Source organism: Condylura cristata, unplaced genomic scaffold, assembly GCF_000260355.1.
Source record: "Condylura cristata isolate star-nosed mole 26May11 unplaced genomic scaffold, ConCri1.0 scaffold00010, whole genome shotgun sequence".
Classification (NCBI taxonomy): Eukaryota; Metazoa; Chordata; class Mammalia; order Eulipotyphla; family Talpidae; genus Condylura; species Condylura cristata.
The window spans coordinates 34682589-34702686 of record NW_004567111.1 but is presented as its reverse complement, the minus strand read 5'-3'; the positions used below and the strand labels follow the sequence as shown (position 1 = coordinate 34702686).

The 20098-nt window shown below is 32.4% G+C and overlaps 1 protein-coding gene across 2 annotated transcripts in view; it reads right to left on the bottom strand.

The window, feature by feature from the left end:
• The window catches only part of NAA16 (N(alpha)-acetyltransferase 16, NatA auxiliary subunit), a 65473-nt gene that overhangs the window by 16798 nt on the left and 28577 nt on the right, over positions 1-20098 (bottom strand). For both annotated transcript variants that reach the window (XR_001145341.1, XM_004680124.2), the window contains exons 9-12: positions 13867-13973; positions 5070-5142; positions 2524-2693; positions 2060-2212 (exon numbers count right to left, since the gene is read on the bottom strand). Coding sequence is in view for 1 of the 2 variants with exons in the window: in XM_004680124.2 (XP_004680181.1) it covers positions 2060-2212; positions 2524-2693; positions 5070-5142; positions 13867-13973 (503 nt within the window). In the remaining variant the exon portion in view is untranslated. The remainder of the gene's footprint in view (positions 1-2059; positions 2213-2523; positions 2694-5069; positions 5143-13866; positions 13974-20098) is intronic.

Below are 20098 nucleotides of genomic sequence, written 5' to 3'. Positions count from 1 at the left end.
TCTGCTCTTTTTGAGATGGGCCATTCTCAAAATGTGAGGGAATAGCTCATTATGATTTTAATTTGTGTTTCCCTGATAAGTCATGAGGAGTGTTTTTAATAAACTAAAGTACTTAACCTCTCTCCTGCTGACCAGAGCCCTCCACTTTATATGAAATATGCATTTAGAAATATAAACTACTTATTTCAAATTTGCAAATAAAACTTGGCAAACATGGCTTCAATGTCACATTCAATAAGTACTATATATTAAGAATCTCAAGAAATCCTCTGGAGTTTTTTTTTAATTATTTTTTATCATGAGTTAAAGATAACTTCTCCAATTCTACTGCTTATCTTTTCATTTGTTATGGTTATTCCTTGTTATACATAAACTTTAATATAATCAATTTTACCCTTATAGTTTAACTTTTGTTATCTTAAAAAAATGCTTCCTACTTCAAGCTATTAAGGTAAACCACAAAATAACTGGAAAGTTTGTTTTTCATACTCTAAGGTTTAATCCACTAAAACTAATCTGTATGCAGCTTATAAAACAAGGATGTCATTTTATTTTTTTACAACACTATTAATTGTTCCAACTGTATCTTTTAAACTATGATTTTTATACCACCTCTGGCTAATTAATACCAAATTTGCAGATACACATGTATCTGTATTTTTAACCAGAGATATACATAGCTTTAATAATATAACAAAGTATATGTGTGGAAGGTTGGAGAGAAGGGAAAGGATATTTAGCCCAACGATTTCAATTTTTTTTTTTTTTTAAGATTTATTTATTTGTACATACAGAACTGGGGTACAGGCCAGAGACTCAGGGGCAGTGAGAGACTTCACCAGAGACAGAGTGGGGAGCAGAACAGGCAGATCGAGGAAGTACACTGCTGAGGGGAGCAGCGGGCGGGTCAGGAGAGGTCTGTCACGCCATGTGGTCTCCTCTGGGGCAGGCGGGGATCGAACTCATGCGGAAGTTGCTTTAGCTTCTCAGTGCTGTGCTTTAACCCGCTGCGCCACCAGGGAGGGCCTCAATTTCTTTTTTTTTTAAAGATTTATTTGTGCATACAGAACTGGGGTACAGGCCAGAGGCTCATGGGTGGTGAGAGGCTTCACCAGAGACAGAGTGGGGAACAGAACAGGCAGACTGACGAAGTACACTGCTGAGGGGAGCAGCGGGCGGGTCAGGAGAGGTCTGTCACGCCATGTGGTCACCTCTGGGGCAGGCGGGGATCGAACTCATGCGGAAGTTGCCTTAGCTTCTCAGTGCTGTGCTTTAACCCGCTGCGCCACCAGGGAGGGACCCAACAATTTCAATTTTAAGAGATAAATTCTATGATGTCACAGCAGCTACTAAGTTCACAGAAGTTAGTTTCTTAGATACAGAACTCTATTAGCAGGGGCCTCCCTAGTGGTGTAGAGGGTAAGGTCTCAGAGCTTATTAAGCTATCACCAGCCACTTCAGCCTGAGTTGTATCAGGCCAAGGAGCTGACCCACATGGCACAACAGACCTGTCCCATCTCACCTGCTGCTCCTTCAGCAGTGTATCTCAATAGTTCTGCCTTTTCTGCTCCCCACTCTGTCTCTGGTGAATCCTCTCACCATCATATTCACCCCCACCCCCATTCCAGTTCTTATATGCATAAATAAAATCTTTGGGAAAAAAAAACTATAAGCAGTTCTGAAACACATTGTAAGAGAAAATAAAAAGCATTCACAACAAAATAATAATAAGAAAAAAGTAACAAATTACTAGTGAGACAGAATTACTGAATTTTATACACACTCACAGCAGTGTACTGTTTTATTTTTGTATAACAGTATTTTGCTTCTATTTTTGTGTGTAATCAGGTCCTAGAAGCACAAGTGCCATGTACATGCATGAAAACACACACACTCAACCACAGTAAGAAAATACACTTAAGACTGTGAACTAAATGGGGCTAAAAACTATAAGAAAAATAAATTATTATGAACTTTAACAGCAATCTTCGCAAATCATAGATTTTAAATTTAAGTTTATTCTTCTAACTCAGGCAACTACCAACTCTGTATTCCCTACCCTTGTAAACTTGGAACACATTTCCTCTGCTTCTTTTATCATATTTGCTCGTAGCATATATTTTGCACATTTGGAATTGATGAATCTATCAGCTGTGTCCAAAGACTGTGCTTCATCCATCCACTTTGCAGCTTCTCTAAGATTACCTATATGCTGTAAGAAATTAAAAATTCACAATGTAAAGTTAATAAGAGAATATGGGTGTAATATAAATGGGAAAAGTTTATGATGACTAGTTATAAATGTAGCAATTTTTTTCCATTAAACTTATTTGGAACTCTACATAAATTATAATTTATTTATTGAGAGCAGAAATCACTGATTACACAACTATGCAAAATAAAATCCTTAGGATAAGATTAGGAATAGGTATATTCAAATTTATTTCTATATAAAAGAAAATTCCTAGAGTTCTCAAAGTTGCCAGATTCTTCAACTATTCAAAAACAGAAGTAAACTTTTACCTTATAAATTTTTGCTTTCATATAGAATAATTCTATTAGTGTTGGAGTACTAGTAATTGCAGCATTAATATAATCTAAAGCCAAAGAATACTGCCCAAGTTTATCAAAGTGCTGTGCCAGGAAATACTGAACCCAGAGTAGTGTCGTTGGGGGTTCCTTCTCTCCTTTTTCTGCAATCAAACAAATATAAAATTATTACAAAGAAGGCAAATAAGAATAAATCACATATTTCTTCCTCCCAATATATAATGAAATTAATGATTATTAGAACAAACAGTAAAAGCCCAGCAAAAATGAGCAATTTCTGCAGAAAGAGGTTTGGACTTCATGTCATAAAGTTCAAACGTGGTAGCCAGTTTCATCGGTTTCTAATCACTACCTCACTACAAAAAACCAGTGCTGGGAAATAAGGTGTATCAATCCAATTTGATGAATTCTCAGACTGACAACACATGGTCAAAGACCCAAGAAGAACAAACAAAATAACTTGGAAAAAGGATGTTACTATCACTGCCCGACTTCCACACAGGCATAAACTGCCACAGGACTTAGAATTTTCAAAGCCTCAACACTTTAATTAGGGAAACCCAAAGTTAACACTAATGAAGAGCCTACATTCCTGACAAAGTGGCATTAGCCCCCATATTTGAGGGGGAAAAAATCATATACATTCATCTGAGTTCTATCCTGTTCCCTGCCCTGTATCTTCAAGGTAAAGAGAAGAATACCAGGATCTCAAAATGGATTTTAGAAGGGAAGATATATAAGTATAGAGAAAGGTAGAAAGAATTACTCATACTCTATTTAAAAAAAAAAATGCCTAAAAGCTATATAGAAAATATGGGCAAAATGAAAAAATAATGCAAATACAAATTAACTAATTTTAAACATAAATAATAAATCAAGGCAAAGAGTCAAGTATTTCTTGTGTTTTTCCTATGTAAACTGTATGTCAGGGAAATCAAATATTTCATGAGAGGAAGTTCTTTATCAGAAGAATTTTACCTAAAATGCAGATGAAATTATGATTAGAAACAAATAAGAAATTGAAGTCAATGATCTTCAGTGACTACTAAAATCATTAATTAAGCCAACAGGGACTTTAGGCAGATCAGGGTGACATCTGAAACCCGATCAATCTTATTATCACAAATTGAAGATACACAATCAAAGAAACTACTTTTTCCTCCACACATGATATAAAAGGAAGTAGAAAGCACCACTTATGAAAATTACATGAACCATTATCTAATCAGTCTACAAATTTAACCACAAGATTATAAGAAATGTGGGTGATATAAAAACATATTAAATGATATCATGAAAAAACAGTCAGGCAAATTCAAAACACAGGAAACTTCATAAGACAAACAATCTTTTGATAAATAGCATTTAAAAAAAAAGGGAGTGGAAATTACTGGTCAAGGCCAGCAGAATGTCAAATACATAACAATCAAATGTGTGTACTTTGGCTGAATCAAATTCAACTAAACCAATTACAGAAACATAATATGGGGGAAAATTCGAATGTGGGTTATATTTTAAATACTATGGTTTGAGAGTTAATTTTGTATAAAACAGTATTGTAGTAATTTTTGTTCGTGTTTAAATAAATGCATATTAGGCCTCCCTGGTGGACTCGTGGTCTCAGTGCAAGCACCACTACAGACTGAGGTGGATCGCCTGAATTCAATCCCTAGATCAGGGAAGCTGACCCACAGGTACAGCAGACCTCTCCTGGATCTCCAGCTGCTCCCCTCGGCAGTGTATTTCAGTAGGTCTTCCTATTCTGCTCCCCATTCTGTCTCTGGTGAATCCTCTCAGCACCCCCCCCCTTCAACTCTGGCATACCCCCTACTTCTATGCATAAATAAAAATTACTCTCTAAAATTTTTTAAATAGATGCATAGTGAAGCACTGATTGGTAAAATGTATCCTTGCTTTAAAAATATCACAGAGAATAACAGAGACACAAGTTATTTCAAGTAATACTGGCAAGAACTAACAGAGGTGGGTGATGGTAACACAGAAATGGGTCATTATTGTATTAACTTCTGTGTTATTTTAATTTAAACTTTATTTCAAACTAACAAAAATAAAAAGACAATGGCATGGAAAAGACATGAAGAACTCAAATTAAAGTTCTTTATGACTGAACGTATTCTAGTGTTTTCTAAGTTAAGTTGCCTTTTTTATACATGCTTCTACAGAGAAATGAAGAACCAAATTATACAAGAGTTAAAATAGTAAGAGTGGAAAGATAAGAGAAGTAGGGATTCAAGAAAAAATAGGTTTTCACTAACTATATGTCAAGTGAGCTGTTCAACCTCTCGTCTTTACTGTTCCAGGGTTAACTCCCACAAGATTATGAAAAATTTAAATTAGATATGATTAATAGTGTTCTCTTATCATTCACTAATTGCAAAAACTATTTAGTAAATAGTTACCATCTAAGCATACACATCGTAAGCATGATACAGTTGTATTTCAATTAAAAATGGATAGAAATGAGTAATCAAATTCCAATTCAATCTAATTTAACTTACCATAAGGACTAAAAAGGTCACACATTTTAAGAGAGGCTTCATAATTAGTAACTAGCTCCTGGATTATAGAAACCTGTTAAAGAAACATGTTTTAAGACATCTTAATATTTTATATGAGATATTTCTATTTACCATGAACTAAATCAAATTTAGAAATAACATGCAGCTTATTTCAGAACTACAAAATGACAGAACTACTAAGGTAGTTGCTTCTCCCCCTACTTGTGTGGGGGCTAAGAAAAAAAAAAAACACAGAAAATATACTTTTTTTTAAATAAGAATAAAACAAATCTCACTAACTTCTCATCTCAATAAGATATAATAATTATCACTAGGTACTGCAAAACCGTTTTCCAGTATTATTAACAATCCATCTATCTGCATTTTGCTTGCTATGAAGCTACTACACATTCAGATTTTCTAAAATGCTGATTACCAAAAAAAATTATCAAACTCAGTGAACTGATGAAAAACAAATAAACTTCGTTCAAATTTAAATTACCTTATTTTCAGTGATCACTTGATAGATTTGTATTTCAATACTACACTCAGTTAAGACAAAAATATTATAAACCATATTTAAGCATACCATGGCTTGAAAGTTTCAAAGAAAGTCACATGAATTAGAATTGATAGGAGAAAAAAATGTATATGCACTTGGTTTTAAATACCTATTGATGTTAACTGTGCAAAATGATCTAGAAAATGAAAGTATTTTATTTGTGAACTTCTATTCTACTAGTAGTAATTTGAAGATATTCCAGCTTTTAAAACTGGGTGATACTAATACCAACAAATATAAGGAGTGTACCAGACAGAGGAGAAATAATAATAAATCAGTATCACAAGTACTTTACATATATGACAGTAAAGCCAACCTTACGTGACATCACGTAAAGTAATTAACTTCTATTAACACATTTACCCTCAATACAACCCTATCAAGTATGCTCTGTTACTGAATTCAATTTATCAGTAAAAGAAAAGTAAAACAAAATGAACGTACACAAATGTGGAGCCAAAATTTGACCCAAGCAACAAGACCAGAGCTTTGCTCTTAACTGCTTTGTTATACTGGTCATTGAATGAGGTAGTGACACATTTATATCTAATGGACTTTTCTTCCTGACGCAAAGGGGAATAGTAAGATTAGAGACCAATAATACAAAGAGATCCTTCTCCTAGTCAATTTTAGTGAACAAAACATCAATAATGCATATTGACTCAGCCAGACCATGGCAACTTTACTAAGTGCATCAAAACAGCGGAGAGATAAACTTTAAAAACATAGACATGGGCCTGTGAACGTATGCACAAATAGGGAACAAGAGGAGAAAACATGAGAGAATGAGAAAAAAGAGAGGGCTTATTACAGCTTTCTGTGGAATTAAACAACGTATTTACAAATACATTTTCAGATTAAATTCCCAAGGAAACCTAGAGTTTTTGAAACTTAAAGAAATTTTGTTTTATTTGAGGAAATAGAGTAATGCTACAAAGGAAAAAAAGGGGCCAATCAACTAGTCTTTCTTTAGGAAGTCTTAAACCTATGTTTCAGAACTCTGTATGCTCTATGATCTCTAATATTAAATACTAAAAATAATTATATCATTAAATAAACTATAATCTTTTTCAAATTTAAAAATATTTATTACAACTATCTAAGAATAAGAAACACTTTTTCTGTGTATGAATCTTTGTGTAACATGCATTTAAAAAAAAGAACAAGGCTTGAAAAGTTTTAAGTGAAAAATGAAACTGATTTGCTTGCTATCGTCAGCAGCCCTAGTTAAAAGGCAGACATAACCTGTATGATTATAGGTTTTCCTACCCAAACTCACTTATTTACCTAAAATTATGAAATCTGAAAGTTACTATTTTGTAAAATATGTGATTTTAGACATTTTTACTATTAAAAAAATTGTATTTGTTTCCACAAGTGTCTGCATAAACTAACTAAAATTCACTATTCTACTGCCACTGAAGAGCAGATCATGTTATCATAGAGTCCTAAACAGATTTTGTTATCTAGATGGCTACCAAATGTATGTACACTTCATACATCCCCTGTCATATTATGGTGTGATCTGATAAGCTTAATTCTGAATCCAAATAGGAATTCTACCATACAAAGTCCCACATTTTATAAAACAGTAAAGCTGGACCCTTATCTAACACCACATACAAGGTGTTACAAGGTCCTAAATAGAAGACCACAAACAATAAAACTTAGCTAAAAAGAGAAATGCTTCATGACACTGGATTTACTAATGTCTTGGAAATAAAACCAAAGGCACAGGAACAAAAGGAAAAAATGGAGAAAAAGGACTTCATGAAAAATTTTAAATTTGTGCATCAAAAGACACAATCCAGAGTAAGAAAGCAAATTATAAATTATATTTTCTTGCTAAAAGAAAGTTACTATTTTATAGTAACTTTCTGCAATCATCTAATAAGGGAATAATACCCAGAATAAATGAAGAATTCCTAATACTCAACAGAAAAACAACCTGATTCAAAAATCTGCAAAGTATATGAATAGACATTTTTCCAAAGGGCCAATGAGCATACAACATACTTATCATTAATCATTACAGAAATGCAAAACAAAACTTCAATGAGATACCACCTCACACCAGTGAGGATGGCTATTACCAGGAACACAGAAAGTAGGTGTTAACAAGGATCTAAGAAACTGGAAATCTTGTACACAGTTGGTGGGATTGTAATATGGCATAATCACTGTGAAAACCAATACGGCAGTCCTCAAAATAAAAACAGAAATGCAAAATGACCTAGCAATTCCACTTTCGTGGTTATAAACTCAAAATAACTGAAAGCAGGGTCTCAAATAGATGTATACCACCCGATCCCACCCTGTGTTAATAGCAGTATTACTCAAAGCAGCCAAAACATGGAAGTAACCCAAATGACCAGTCATAGAAAAACAGACAAGCAAAATGTGATATATACAATGGCATATTATTAAGTCTTAAAAAGGGAGAAACATCTGTAATGTATGATAATACGCATAAATCTTAAGCACATTAAGTGGAAAAAGTCACTTTTTCACAGAAAGATATATACTATATAGTTGTACTTATCAGGTAGTTAAGTAGTCAAAAATCATAAAGGTAGAAAGTAGAATGGTGGTTGCCAAGGGTTGAGGGGGAAGTGAAAAAGGGAAGGTATTGTTTAATAGTACAACATGAAAAGAGTCTTGGACATAGCTACAATGAAGGCTACAAACAATGTGGATGTGTAAGACCACTAAACTGCACACTGAAAAATGATTAAGATGCTCAATTTGCTAAGTACCTTTACCACACACACACACACTCACACACACACACACACACACAGTAGATCTCAGAGTGTGAACTTCATACCATTAGTATCATCAACTAGGGCATTAGCATCATCCGGTACATTACTAGAGGTGTAACTTTTCGGGTAAAACCCAAGACTGACAGAAACTCTGGACCCACCAACCTCTTTTCAGCTGATTAAGCTGATTAAAACTGTTGCAAAAAAGGCTATTATAAAGCAACTTTAAATAGGTATTTTAATCCACTATGACTAATACCAGCACATCAATCTCACTTAGACCATCTGTAACGTGAAATACTTTTTTCTAGGCTGACAAATTCATACAGCAACTCCTCACTAAATAATTATTCCAGGCTGACAAATTCAGTACAGCAACTCCTCACTGAATGTCAGATTGGTTTTAAGTCAATAATAAAAAACAAACTACATCTTCAAGAAATGCCATTTTGTTCAGTGTCATTTTCTGATGACACTGTTGACTAAAACGAAATCATAGCTGATGATGAATGAGAGGAACTTATTCCAGAACCTACCATTCAATTTAAGATGGCAAGTACTTTTAATCAACTTACAATGCCATCTACTGGCAATTCCAAAAACTACAGATAAAGCTGATTTAATTTAAGAGTACATCTTTCCATCAGAGGGTGGAAAAAAAAATGTTAAGCCAGTTTTAATAAAAAAAAAAAGTACAACAAAACATAGGTTGATGTTACATATAATTCTTCATAAAACAGATCTTCAGCTTCAAAACAAGATCTGAAATATAAGTTAAAGTACACATGAAATATTGTACATAAAAAAAATCTTAAGAGCATTGGCCTTTATCATTCATTAAACAGTTCTTGATCTTAAAAAAATTATATTACAGTCATTAACTCAGTAATTAAATCTATTTTCCAAATCTGCTTACGAAAGTTGGTCAAAGGAGTTTTATTAAGACATAAGGTCCCATTTCAAATTTACTTCAAATTATATATAAAATACAAAGAATATTCAACTCCTTTCTTGTAAAACTTACTATGCAATAGATATTCTTCTAGAAGATATTTTGCCACTACCACTTAAAATAAAGAATGCTGACCTACTTAAAGTATCAAAAATCACAATAAAAAGTTTAAAGCTTCAAAATTAAAATCTTGAATTATGTGGTATAACTTTTCTATGGGTTGAAACAACCTTTTTTATTTTTTTTTAATCCATGTTAGAAACTGAGAACAAGAAACAAAATTGCTGCATTATTTTCCAGTAAATGTACAATTAGTCATGGGATTTCAATTTTGGAAGGCAGCTATGCTTACCACTATACCACCAACGCTGGGATTTCAATTTTGAAGGATCTAATTACAAAGATAAGTAGTTTTTTCTTTTTTAAATTATTTGTTTATTTATTTTTTTACATCACTGCTTTGTTTTCTCGGGTGTAGTCCCCATAGAATTTCCACCACCATGTCCATCGTGCACCACCACAGTCCCTTATATAAGACCACATTCCCTCCCCTAAAAAAAACAGTAATTTTTTGCACAGATAAGATATGAAGGGTGAGGTAGAGAGAAGATGATCAGCTCTTGACACCTTCTTTGAATTCAGCACTTTTTAAAAAAACTATCATTTAATTAAAACACACAGTAACTATTAACTATTTAATGTAAAGTCAAGAAACAGATTCAGGTAGTTGCTCAAGCAAACAAGTGATGGAGTCACAATTCCAAAACAGGCCTCATTCCAAGCAATGCTCTGTTTTATACCAGCATTTCCTAAAATGGGATATATACGTGGAATACAAGATGATAATTCATCAACTGAAATTTCTGAAGTTATAGTTTATGTGCCTTATAAAAAAATTAAGTAGGACAAACCTGTAGCTTTTATAAGAAACAAAAATGTCATCAAATTTAGCAAGAAATATTAAGTAAATAACACTATAGTATCACCTGCATTTGTAAAAATCATATGGGGATTAGCAAATGAAATGCCAACAGACATTATATTATACTACACTGCTTTTTCTAGGTAGGAAATAGCACTTGCTTTTGTTTGCTCTTCCCAAATTTAAAACTTTTAAAATAAAGAAGAAACTAATTCATGTGCCTCATTACAATTATCATTTTTCAAAAAAAAATGTGGCTTGGTAGGTTCTCTGAAACCACTGTAAATAATGGCTTTTTGAATTTTTAAAATTAGGATTATTTACTCATTTTTCTTCTTTCAGTGAGAAACTCATGCTTATCACAAAAAATTCTTAATATAGACAAAAAGGAATGAAGTAATTCATGCTACCACAAAGATGAACATACTATGTTATGTAAAAGGAGCAAGAAAAAAAAACTAATCTCAATTTTATGATTTGTTTTTAGAAACATCCCGAAGTGACAAATCCTTAACTGAGGCTAATGATTTGCGCCAGGCTAGGGAAAATGGAGTAATGAAAATTGTCTAAAATTATGCTGTGGTGATTAATGCCTGGACAACTCTGAATATATTAAAAATTCCTGAATTTTTAATTATACTTCAAATTGTGCACTTTATGCATGTGATCAATAAACATGTTAACAAAAACAACTACTAAAAAATATTTAGAAAGGAATCTATATTGCCATTTAGTGGATAGCAGCCAAGTATACTGCTAATTATCCTATAATGCAACTGAATTATTGAGTCCAACATATTAAAATGTAATTCTTTATTGTGGGTGCTTGCTGCTGCATTTATAGAATGTTTAACAGTACCCTTGGTCTCTATCCACTAAGATGTCAGTAGCACACATACCCCACAATGTTGACAATCAAAAATGTGTCCGAACATTGCAAAATGACCCTTGGGGACAGAATTCCTTCCCCTGTACCACCTCCATTGGGAAGCACTGCTCTAGACGGAAAGCAAATTTTAAGTTATTTCTAAAACAATAGATTAGCTTCCACTGTAAAAACAAAGATCATCAAATCTGGTTACATTAACTTTTTTACTTCTTTATTGTTAATAAATCTTCATAGAAAAGAAATATTTAGTAGTACCACCCAAGTTTGTGAAGTATACAGTGAACCTTTTCAAACAATGCTAGTGTCAATATAAATTTTTATTTGGAACTTTACAGAAAACAACCACAAAATGTTCACAGAGTATACTCATTAATTTTTCTAAAAATTTATGGAAAATAATCCTAAACAAAGTTATGTGTAAAAGATACCTATAATTTTTTTTTAATAGTGAAAAGGAAAATCAAAGTTCAAAAACAGAAGTATTTCTGGTATGAAACTATGACATCTTTAAAAAGAAAGACAATGAAGTTTATATATTAGCATATTAAGTGCTGATGAAATTGTTGAGTAGAGGGAAACAAAATTTTATAATCAAAAGTACTGGAACTACTCATATTCACCACAAATAAATTCATGGGGGAAAAATTCTGAAAATCACAATTTGAAATACTAAAGGCATTTGTTTTCCTTTCCTCACTATTTTTTAAGAGACATTTTAAAAATACTTTTACAATAGCATTATACCCTGAGCTACCTTCAAAATACATTTTGACATTAGTCAGATTAAAAACTATAACTGTTTTATCAGATTTAACCTCGATGAAATCCTTCGTTAAGAATTAAAATGCAGTCCTTAACTAAAACTGGTCAGCAAACTAAAAATTTGAAAATATCCTCACAAGTATTCACAAATGTTAGGTAGCCAAAACAATGATTCAACTGCACAAGACACTGGTATGTGAATTTTCTTCTAAACAGATGATGAAACTTACAATATTGAAAACACAGTACAGTACTATAAATGTCATTTTCTCTTCCTTATGAATTTCTTAATATTTTCTCTGATTTACTCTATTGTCAGAATACAGTACATAACATAAAAAACGTGTTAACTGGTAATGTTATCAGTAAGAATTTTGGCTAAGAGAAGATAATTAAGATTTGAGGGAGTCAATTTTTATATGAAAATTCCATTGAATTTTTATGTAATTTTTATGTAAAATGTTTACCCCAAACCTCTATATTCAAATGTTAACTGTATTCAAGAAGCATTTCCTGTATTTCTGACTTCTGAAATTTTTAATTCATTTTCTGCAGTTTAACTCACTTCTCTAAACACTTGATAAACATTCCTGTTTCTTGCTTAAAAATTAACACTGATGTTAAAAAGTTCCTATACAAATTAATGCATTCTCTGCACCTTCCAAAAAAATGCAATTTCCTTGCTTTATTACAGATGTGTGTAACACATTTTATGAAGATATTTTGGACCACTACTGACGGGACTTTACTTTTAAGTCAAAGCACCTTGTGGAAATTGTGAAAGTTCAGTGATTAAGAGGAACAAATTCTTTAATATATTTAGCATTTGCTGAAAAAAGCATTACAAAAACAATACTCTAATTCATGTAATTTCTTTATTATTTCTGATAATTCATCTCACCTTTTTTCTTTGTTACCCTTGCCCAAAAAAATTTTGAAAAATGTTAACTTACATATTCCACAGAAATTACTGGTAGACACTACTACATGTTTTTATGTGAATCAATCATCATTTCTCAAAAAAATCAACTGCACTATTATTGCAGCCAGGTAACATATACCTCAGAAATAAAAGAGTTCTAAATTTTTTTAACACATTTTAATAGATACTACTGTATGTTATCAGTTGTCCCATTTATGAAACCCACTGCCACAGGGAACGGAGTGCTAATATCAGTTCTACTTATACCTCTAAGGTCTATCACTGCTTTTGTTTGTACTACTTTACTCTTCACGATTATTGCTAATTCACAAATTATTATGGATCAAAGCTAAATAAAATAATTGACATTTAACTAAAAATGTTTAAGTGTTTATAATATTTTCTTTATACACTAGTATCTTTCTAAAAGCTCTTTGACAACCAAAAAAATATATATATTAGACTTAAATAAGCAATGATTGTTTGGAAATAAAAGTATAACTTATTTTCCATTAACTTTTAATTAATTTTCTAGTTTTAAGACCAAGTACCCATCACTCCCTTTTAACTACCTAAAACTACTATCACTTATTAAAATGTAGCCTATCAGTTAAAACTACTACTCCTTTGTTAACCAAATGGCATTTTAACTACTACACTAACTCAATTAACTACAATCTTAAAAAGCAGGGATACCAAATTTAAAATATGTAATCACACTATACAATAAAATAATTAAATACAGACCTCGGTGATATGTCAAACTTAAAATCTTACTAGAAAAGTATATGCATAGAAAACCTTTATAATCTTAGCATTTTTATAGTCTTTACTCTGTAAATTTCAGATTAACATTTCCTATGATATATTTATTATATATGCATATAACTGATTATTAACACTAAAGCAAATAACATTACTAGAATAAAGAGCATGATTAAATCATAGTATGTTGTTTAATGGAAATCTGTGTAACTGACTTTTAAAAAGACTAAAGCAAAACTTAAAAAGACCAAATTTTACCTTTTCTGTATTGTAATATAAAGATTTCAAAGTAGTAAACAAGGGTGGACAACCTTTACTGAAGTTAACCCTCAGGAACTTATCCATTCGTTCTCTAAATTTTTCACCTAGAAACAAAAGTGTATTTTGTTATACTTTCAATAGATGCAAACGGTCTTAAAAATAATTTTATAAATAAAGCTCCCTCAGAAGCAATTATCCTCTCTCCATTTTTAAACCCCAAAAGTTAACACTGTTTTTTACCATTAAAAAAAGCACTACACCGAATATCTCAGTTTGCACTATATATTCTTTTAGATATCTTCAAAACACCTTCACAGAACTCTTGAAAAGATAGGTAAACAAATAATTGTGCAGCTTTAAGTTGAAAGTAAAAGTAAACTACTATCTAATTATAGTCCTCTTAGCATGTTATCTGTCCTAATCTCACATAATCAGTTCTGTTGTCTACAGAAAATTCATGAAGCACTTTGCAGACCGGTCAAGATTCTATTGTAACCAACCAAGTACCAGTCAAAGTATCTCTTGAACACTAAAGTGGCATCTACAAATGTTTTCTGAATCAATGAATTACTCCAACATTCATTCATCTCACAAGCATGTATCAAGCTCCTACTATGTGCCAGGCACTGTTCCAGATACAGTAGATAAAGTACTAAAATTTTTATCACCCTGCTCTCATGGAACTTAACATTATAGTGTGTGACATGTAAAGTAAGAAAACAAAATAGGTTTACAGATCTAAATAAATGTTACACATTAGACTGAGCCCCTGGAACATTCTAACATCACACTTAATATAAATACAACAAGTAAATAATTCTATTATTGCCAAACACCAAAAAAAATTGGCATCCCTGTTCCAAAGCATAAAAATTGAAAAGAATTTTAATTTTAAACACAAAGGTGTTAACTCAAGACAAATTAACTTTTTGACAGAAAAAGTTACTGAGGACACTGATTTATCTACTTTTAAAAAAAGATACATCATGGAAAACTGTTCGGAGGTTCCTCAAACTGCTAAACATGGAGCTTCCCTATGACTCAGCAATCCCACTCCTAGCTACCTACCCAAAAGACACAAAAACACTGATTGAAAAAGATACCTGCACCCCATGTTTATTGCTGCTTTATTTACAATTGGAAAAACATGAAAGCAGCCCAAATGCCCAAAAGTAGATGACTGGATTAAAAAGATGTGGTACATATATACAATGGAATATTACTCAGCAACCAAAAAAAGAAAAACACATGTCTTTTGCAGCAACCTGGATGGAGCTGGAAAAGATCATGCTTAGTGAGATAAGCCAGAAAGAGAAAGAAAAATACCAGATGGTTTCGCTCATAGCAGGAGTATAATGGACCAGACAAGAAAATAACAAGAATAATGAACAACCATATACCAGAGACATTTTGTGGGGGTGGAGTGGAGAATGGGATCAAAACTGGGGGGAGGGAAGTGCACGGAATTATGGTGATGGCACATAGGTGACTTGGTGATGGGAATCCCACGGGGATTACAACTGAGATGGAAAAAAAAATGTACAAAATGTTGTAAAAATAAACTTATAAAATTTAAAAAAAAAGATACGTCATGAATAAAAAAGACATGTACATTATGAATAACTACTGAAATAGGTTATTTTAATTTCCCATGCCTGACATTACTAAACAAAATATGCAGTGAATATGGATGTAATAAAAATCTGAAAGAACAATTTTAATTTTAAGGAAAATTTATCAAATGTAAAAACAGGTTCAACATTTACTAATTATATTTACTACAGAGTCTCTGCTCTTTTATTAGATCATATATAATATAAAATATAGGCCTGTTGAAAATCACTGATTACAAAAACAAAAAAAAATTTCTCCTTGGTTTCAAAATACAGCATTACTTCCTTAAAAACCTGAAGCAGTTTCAGAGATCAAATCCTACTAACACTTCCTCTGATAAAAAGCAGAAGTCAGCAATATTGTGATAACAATAAGAGATGCTGTTGCTTAGAGGAAATGTATATTCCTCCACTTACTTGGTGTGTAACCTTGGGCAAATAGCTGTCCATTAAAAATCTCACTTTCTGTACTATAAGGGTAATATCAACACCAGTCTTAAGCATATTCTTGTATGGCTCAAGCAAGATAAGGAGAAAGCAGAGTACGTGTCACATAGTAACCGCTCAATAAATGTTATCTTATCAATTTATGACTGGGTATATGTCAGCTATTTTATTTCCACAGTAATATTTTGTATGTGCTATCATCTACTAAGAAAAATAGCATTTTATCTTCACATCAGTGGCTACTATTCTGATCTCTACTTTCTAGTCAACTTTCTTCAGTCTGCTCAAATCACACTGGCATATTAGATTTGAAAGACAATATCCCCACTATCAATTATTGAAAGCCTTTTCTATTAAGCTGTTGGTCAGAATATAAGAAAGGAAAGAAAGCCCTATATATGCTGGTAAAGGACTGCATTACAGATACAGAGTTTATTGAAAAGAAAAACCAGGTTAGAGCAATCTGTACTAACACTTTTGTACAAAAAAGGAAGAGAAAATTAAACTATGTAGAAACTCCCCACACACATATTTGTTTTATATGCACAGTGCTATTTCTGGAAGAATAGTTCATCTACTGATAAATATGGTAGTTTGCAGAAAGTACCCACAGTAGCCAGGGAACAGAAAATTGAAAAAGACTTTTTCTTTGTACCCTTTTAATTGGAACTGTATGAATGTATTATCTAAGTAAGAAATCCACACATAACTACTAAACTGCTAATTCACACATCATATCCCTAAAATACTATTTACCCACCTTTATTTTTTTTCTATATGTATAAGAACCAACTCACAGAACAACCTTCCTAGTTATTTTAAAATAATAGTACGTATAGTCTTACCTCTGCAAGAGGAGACCCATCAATATTATGTGATGCAATTTTACAGCTATAAAACCGGTTAATCTGACTACAAAGATGCTACACTAATTTTTATCTAGATAGGTAGCACAACTGCATATAAAAACTGTTTTCCCAAAAACCACTGCTAAAGTAACTAACATAAACAGAAAAATCAGAATGCATCTGATTCACTAGAAATTACTCTATATAATGGTGTATGCTCTAGTAAAAGAATAATTATGTGACCTCATGTAGGTATTAGCTAGCACTACAGTGGTAGTATTATTAAATATATAGTTGTATTGAATCAGCACCTCATATACCTTAAATTTAAACAATGTATGTCAAACTCAATAAAATTAATCCAATGAAAATAAAATAATGGAGCAAAATTTAATTATGCATCTTAATATCTAATACACCAAATTCTCTTCCATTTTCCCTCCTTGACAAACTAAAATATTTTGAAAAGTAGCTACATCCTTACATTATATATTCATATATCTTAATATTTTACATTATTTGACAATTTCCTCAGGATTTCTATGTTTCCTAGGTACTAAGCCTTTTTATTTTTGATCTAAAAACCAGAAAGCCTTTTTTCAAGACTTTCACCTTACATTCTCAAGTTCCATCACATGTCTTAAAAATGATCTTACTGCTTTGGCCAACTCTAAGATGCCATTCACATTAGACATGAAATTATTTCTAGACATGAAAAGACTTCATGAGTTTGTGCACTGATAGTATTTGTACAATTTTTATATACAGTCACTGGAGCTTTTTAAATTCATGTTATTAACGAGAGAACCTCACAGTAATATTGACCTTGAGGTCTATGCATCAGACTAGTCACCTGAAACTTAATCTTGTAAAAGGATCCTTCTAGCACTTCAATAACAGCATTTCCAAGACAGAGGGTCCAGTATAATTCCAATTGCAAATGAAATCAAACTTTACATTAATAGCTGGTTCCACGTAAACCAATTGAAGTAAATTCTATTTCAATTAAAATACATTTAATTACAAATTAAAACTCAATTTCCTACCAATTTACATAGAGCTTTTACTAAACTGTATTGGCTATGGGAAAAAATCCAGGCAGTGTACAGCTGAAGTTCCATGTTCCATAAAATAAAATGAAAAAGTTTTGTTTGTAATCTTGAAGTTCAGAACTTTCTTTCCTGAAGGTGTGTGAATGCATTTGAGAATTCCAAACTAAAAAAAAACCTCCATTCATACTGTGAAATAGACATACCTTAATTTTTTTAAAAAAAATCAACAATAAAAGCCAGCTATAATATGATTCCATTTAAATAAAATGCCCAAAACAGGCAAATCCATAGGTACAAAAAATAGATTACATATTACTAGGTGCTAGGGAGGGGGATAGAGGATGGAGAATGACTACTGGACACAAAGATTTTTATTCAGGAGTGATAAAAATGTCCTGAAACCAGGTAGTGATGATAGTTGCACAACTTCATGAATATACTAAAACACTGAATTGTACACTTTAAAGTGATAATTTAGGGTATGTGAATATATATTTCAAAAAGCTGTTATGAAAGAGCAAGAAATGTGACCTCAAGCATCTTGTAATTTTTTTAATATTTACTTATGCACACAAGAACTGGGGTGTAGGCCAGAGGTGGGAATGGAGGTTATTGAGAGAATACACCAGGGCAAAGAGTGGGGAGCAGAACAGGCAGATTGACTAAATGCACTGTTGAGGGGAGCAGCCAGCCTGCTAGACAGAAGAGAGGTCTGTTGCACCAGATGGGTTAGCTCCCTGCCTCGGGATCCAACTCATGTTGCAGTAGCTGGTGATCCTTGATTGTGCTCAGACTCCCTTGTGCCACCTAGGGAGGTCCTCATGAAGTATTTTTACTAGGGAAATGCTCCTTCCTACAACAGTACATTCTATTTTGGAAATTCACAATGCATATATTAAAATTTTAAGAAGTCTTGCAGAAACCTGGGTTTAACCCAGTTTCTCAAATTCACTAGACTGAAGAATTATCTCAGAACACCAGTACCCTCCCCAGCAAGCCTGATAATATTCAGTTGGACTTAATGTTTCCTGGAAAACATGAGAAATCTGCTCTCAATATTTCAGAAAGCCAAATAAAAAAAGAGGATGATAAAAGTAGTATTCATCATCTGTGGAACAAAATGTACTAGTAAGAAATGAGTATCTCAAATAAGTGTGTGTCTATTGTCTAATCTAACACATCTACTAAAAGATACTTGAAATATTTTTAAAGTAAGTATGCTAAAAAACTTAATTTTTGTAAAACATAATCTAACTACTTAAATATTTTCATCACAAATTAGAATTCTTTAGAAAAGTAATCCCTCCTCCCTCATGCCTAGAATAGAGAATTTTTTTTACATTATATTGGCTTTCTAGGATCTGATTTCTACATACAGATACATGCCAGAAATCCAAATAAGTAATTTATAGAACTTTCAGCTAAAAATAAATACAACTTTAAGAAAAGGCACAATTCCCTATAAAATCAAAAAATACACTATATGAAGAGCTGGTATATTCTTTATCTATTATACAACCCAAAACTGAATGAGTTCAGCTATGTCTAAAAACTTAGATCAAGGCCCTCCCTGGTAGCACAGCGGGTTAAAGCACAGCACTGAGAATCTAAAGCCGCTTCCGCATGAGTCGATTCCTACCTGCTCCAGAGGTGACCACATGGCATAGCAGACCTTTCCTGACCCGCCCACTGCTCCCCTCAGCAATGTGCTTCGTTGATCTGTCTGTTCTGTACCCCACTCTGCCTCTGGTGAAGCCTCTCACTGCCCCTGAGCCTCTGGCCTACACCCAGTTCTGTATGCACAAATAAATAAATCTTAAAAAAAAAAAAAAAACTTAGATCAAGGTCATGAGTTTATGTTGTTTCAATAAAGGCAAAACACACAAAACACACCATAGTAATCTGATTTATCTGAAGTACTAAAGGGCAGGGGTAATCTGATATTTTTTTTTATTCCAGAGACAAAATACATGGAGCCATATAAAAATGGCATGATAAAAAGTTTCAAGAACTTACTGGAGAGAGGACCTTTAGAGCGAATGATGATTTTTTTTTTAAACACTAGTGGTAAAAAAAAAAAAAAAAGAGCTCACAACTCTGTCTCTGAATTTATGCTCCGGAAAGAAAAATCTAAAACTTCTACCATTTAAATCATAATTTCTCACATATAATTTGGCATCAGTTCTAGGGAATTTATCTTCTAAATATGATGATTAATTTTCAAACTCACATAAGAAAAACAATTTCACATAAATGACTTCTGATGCTT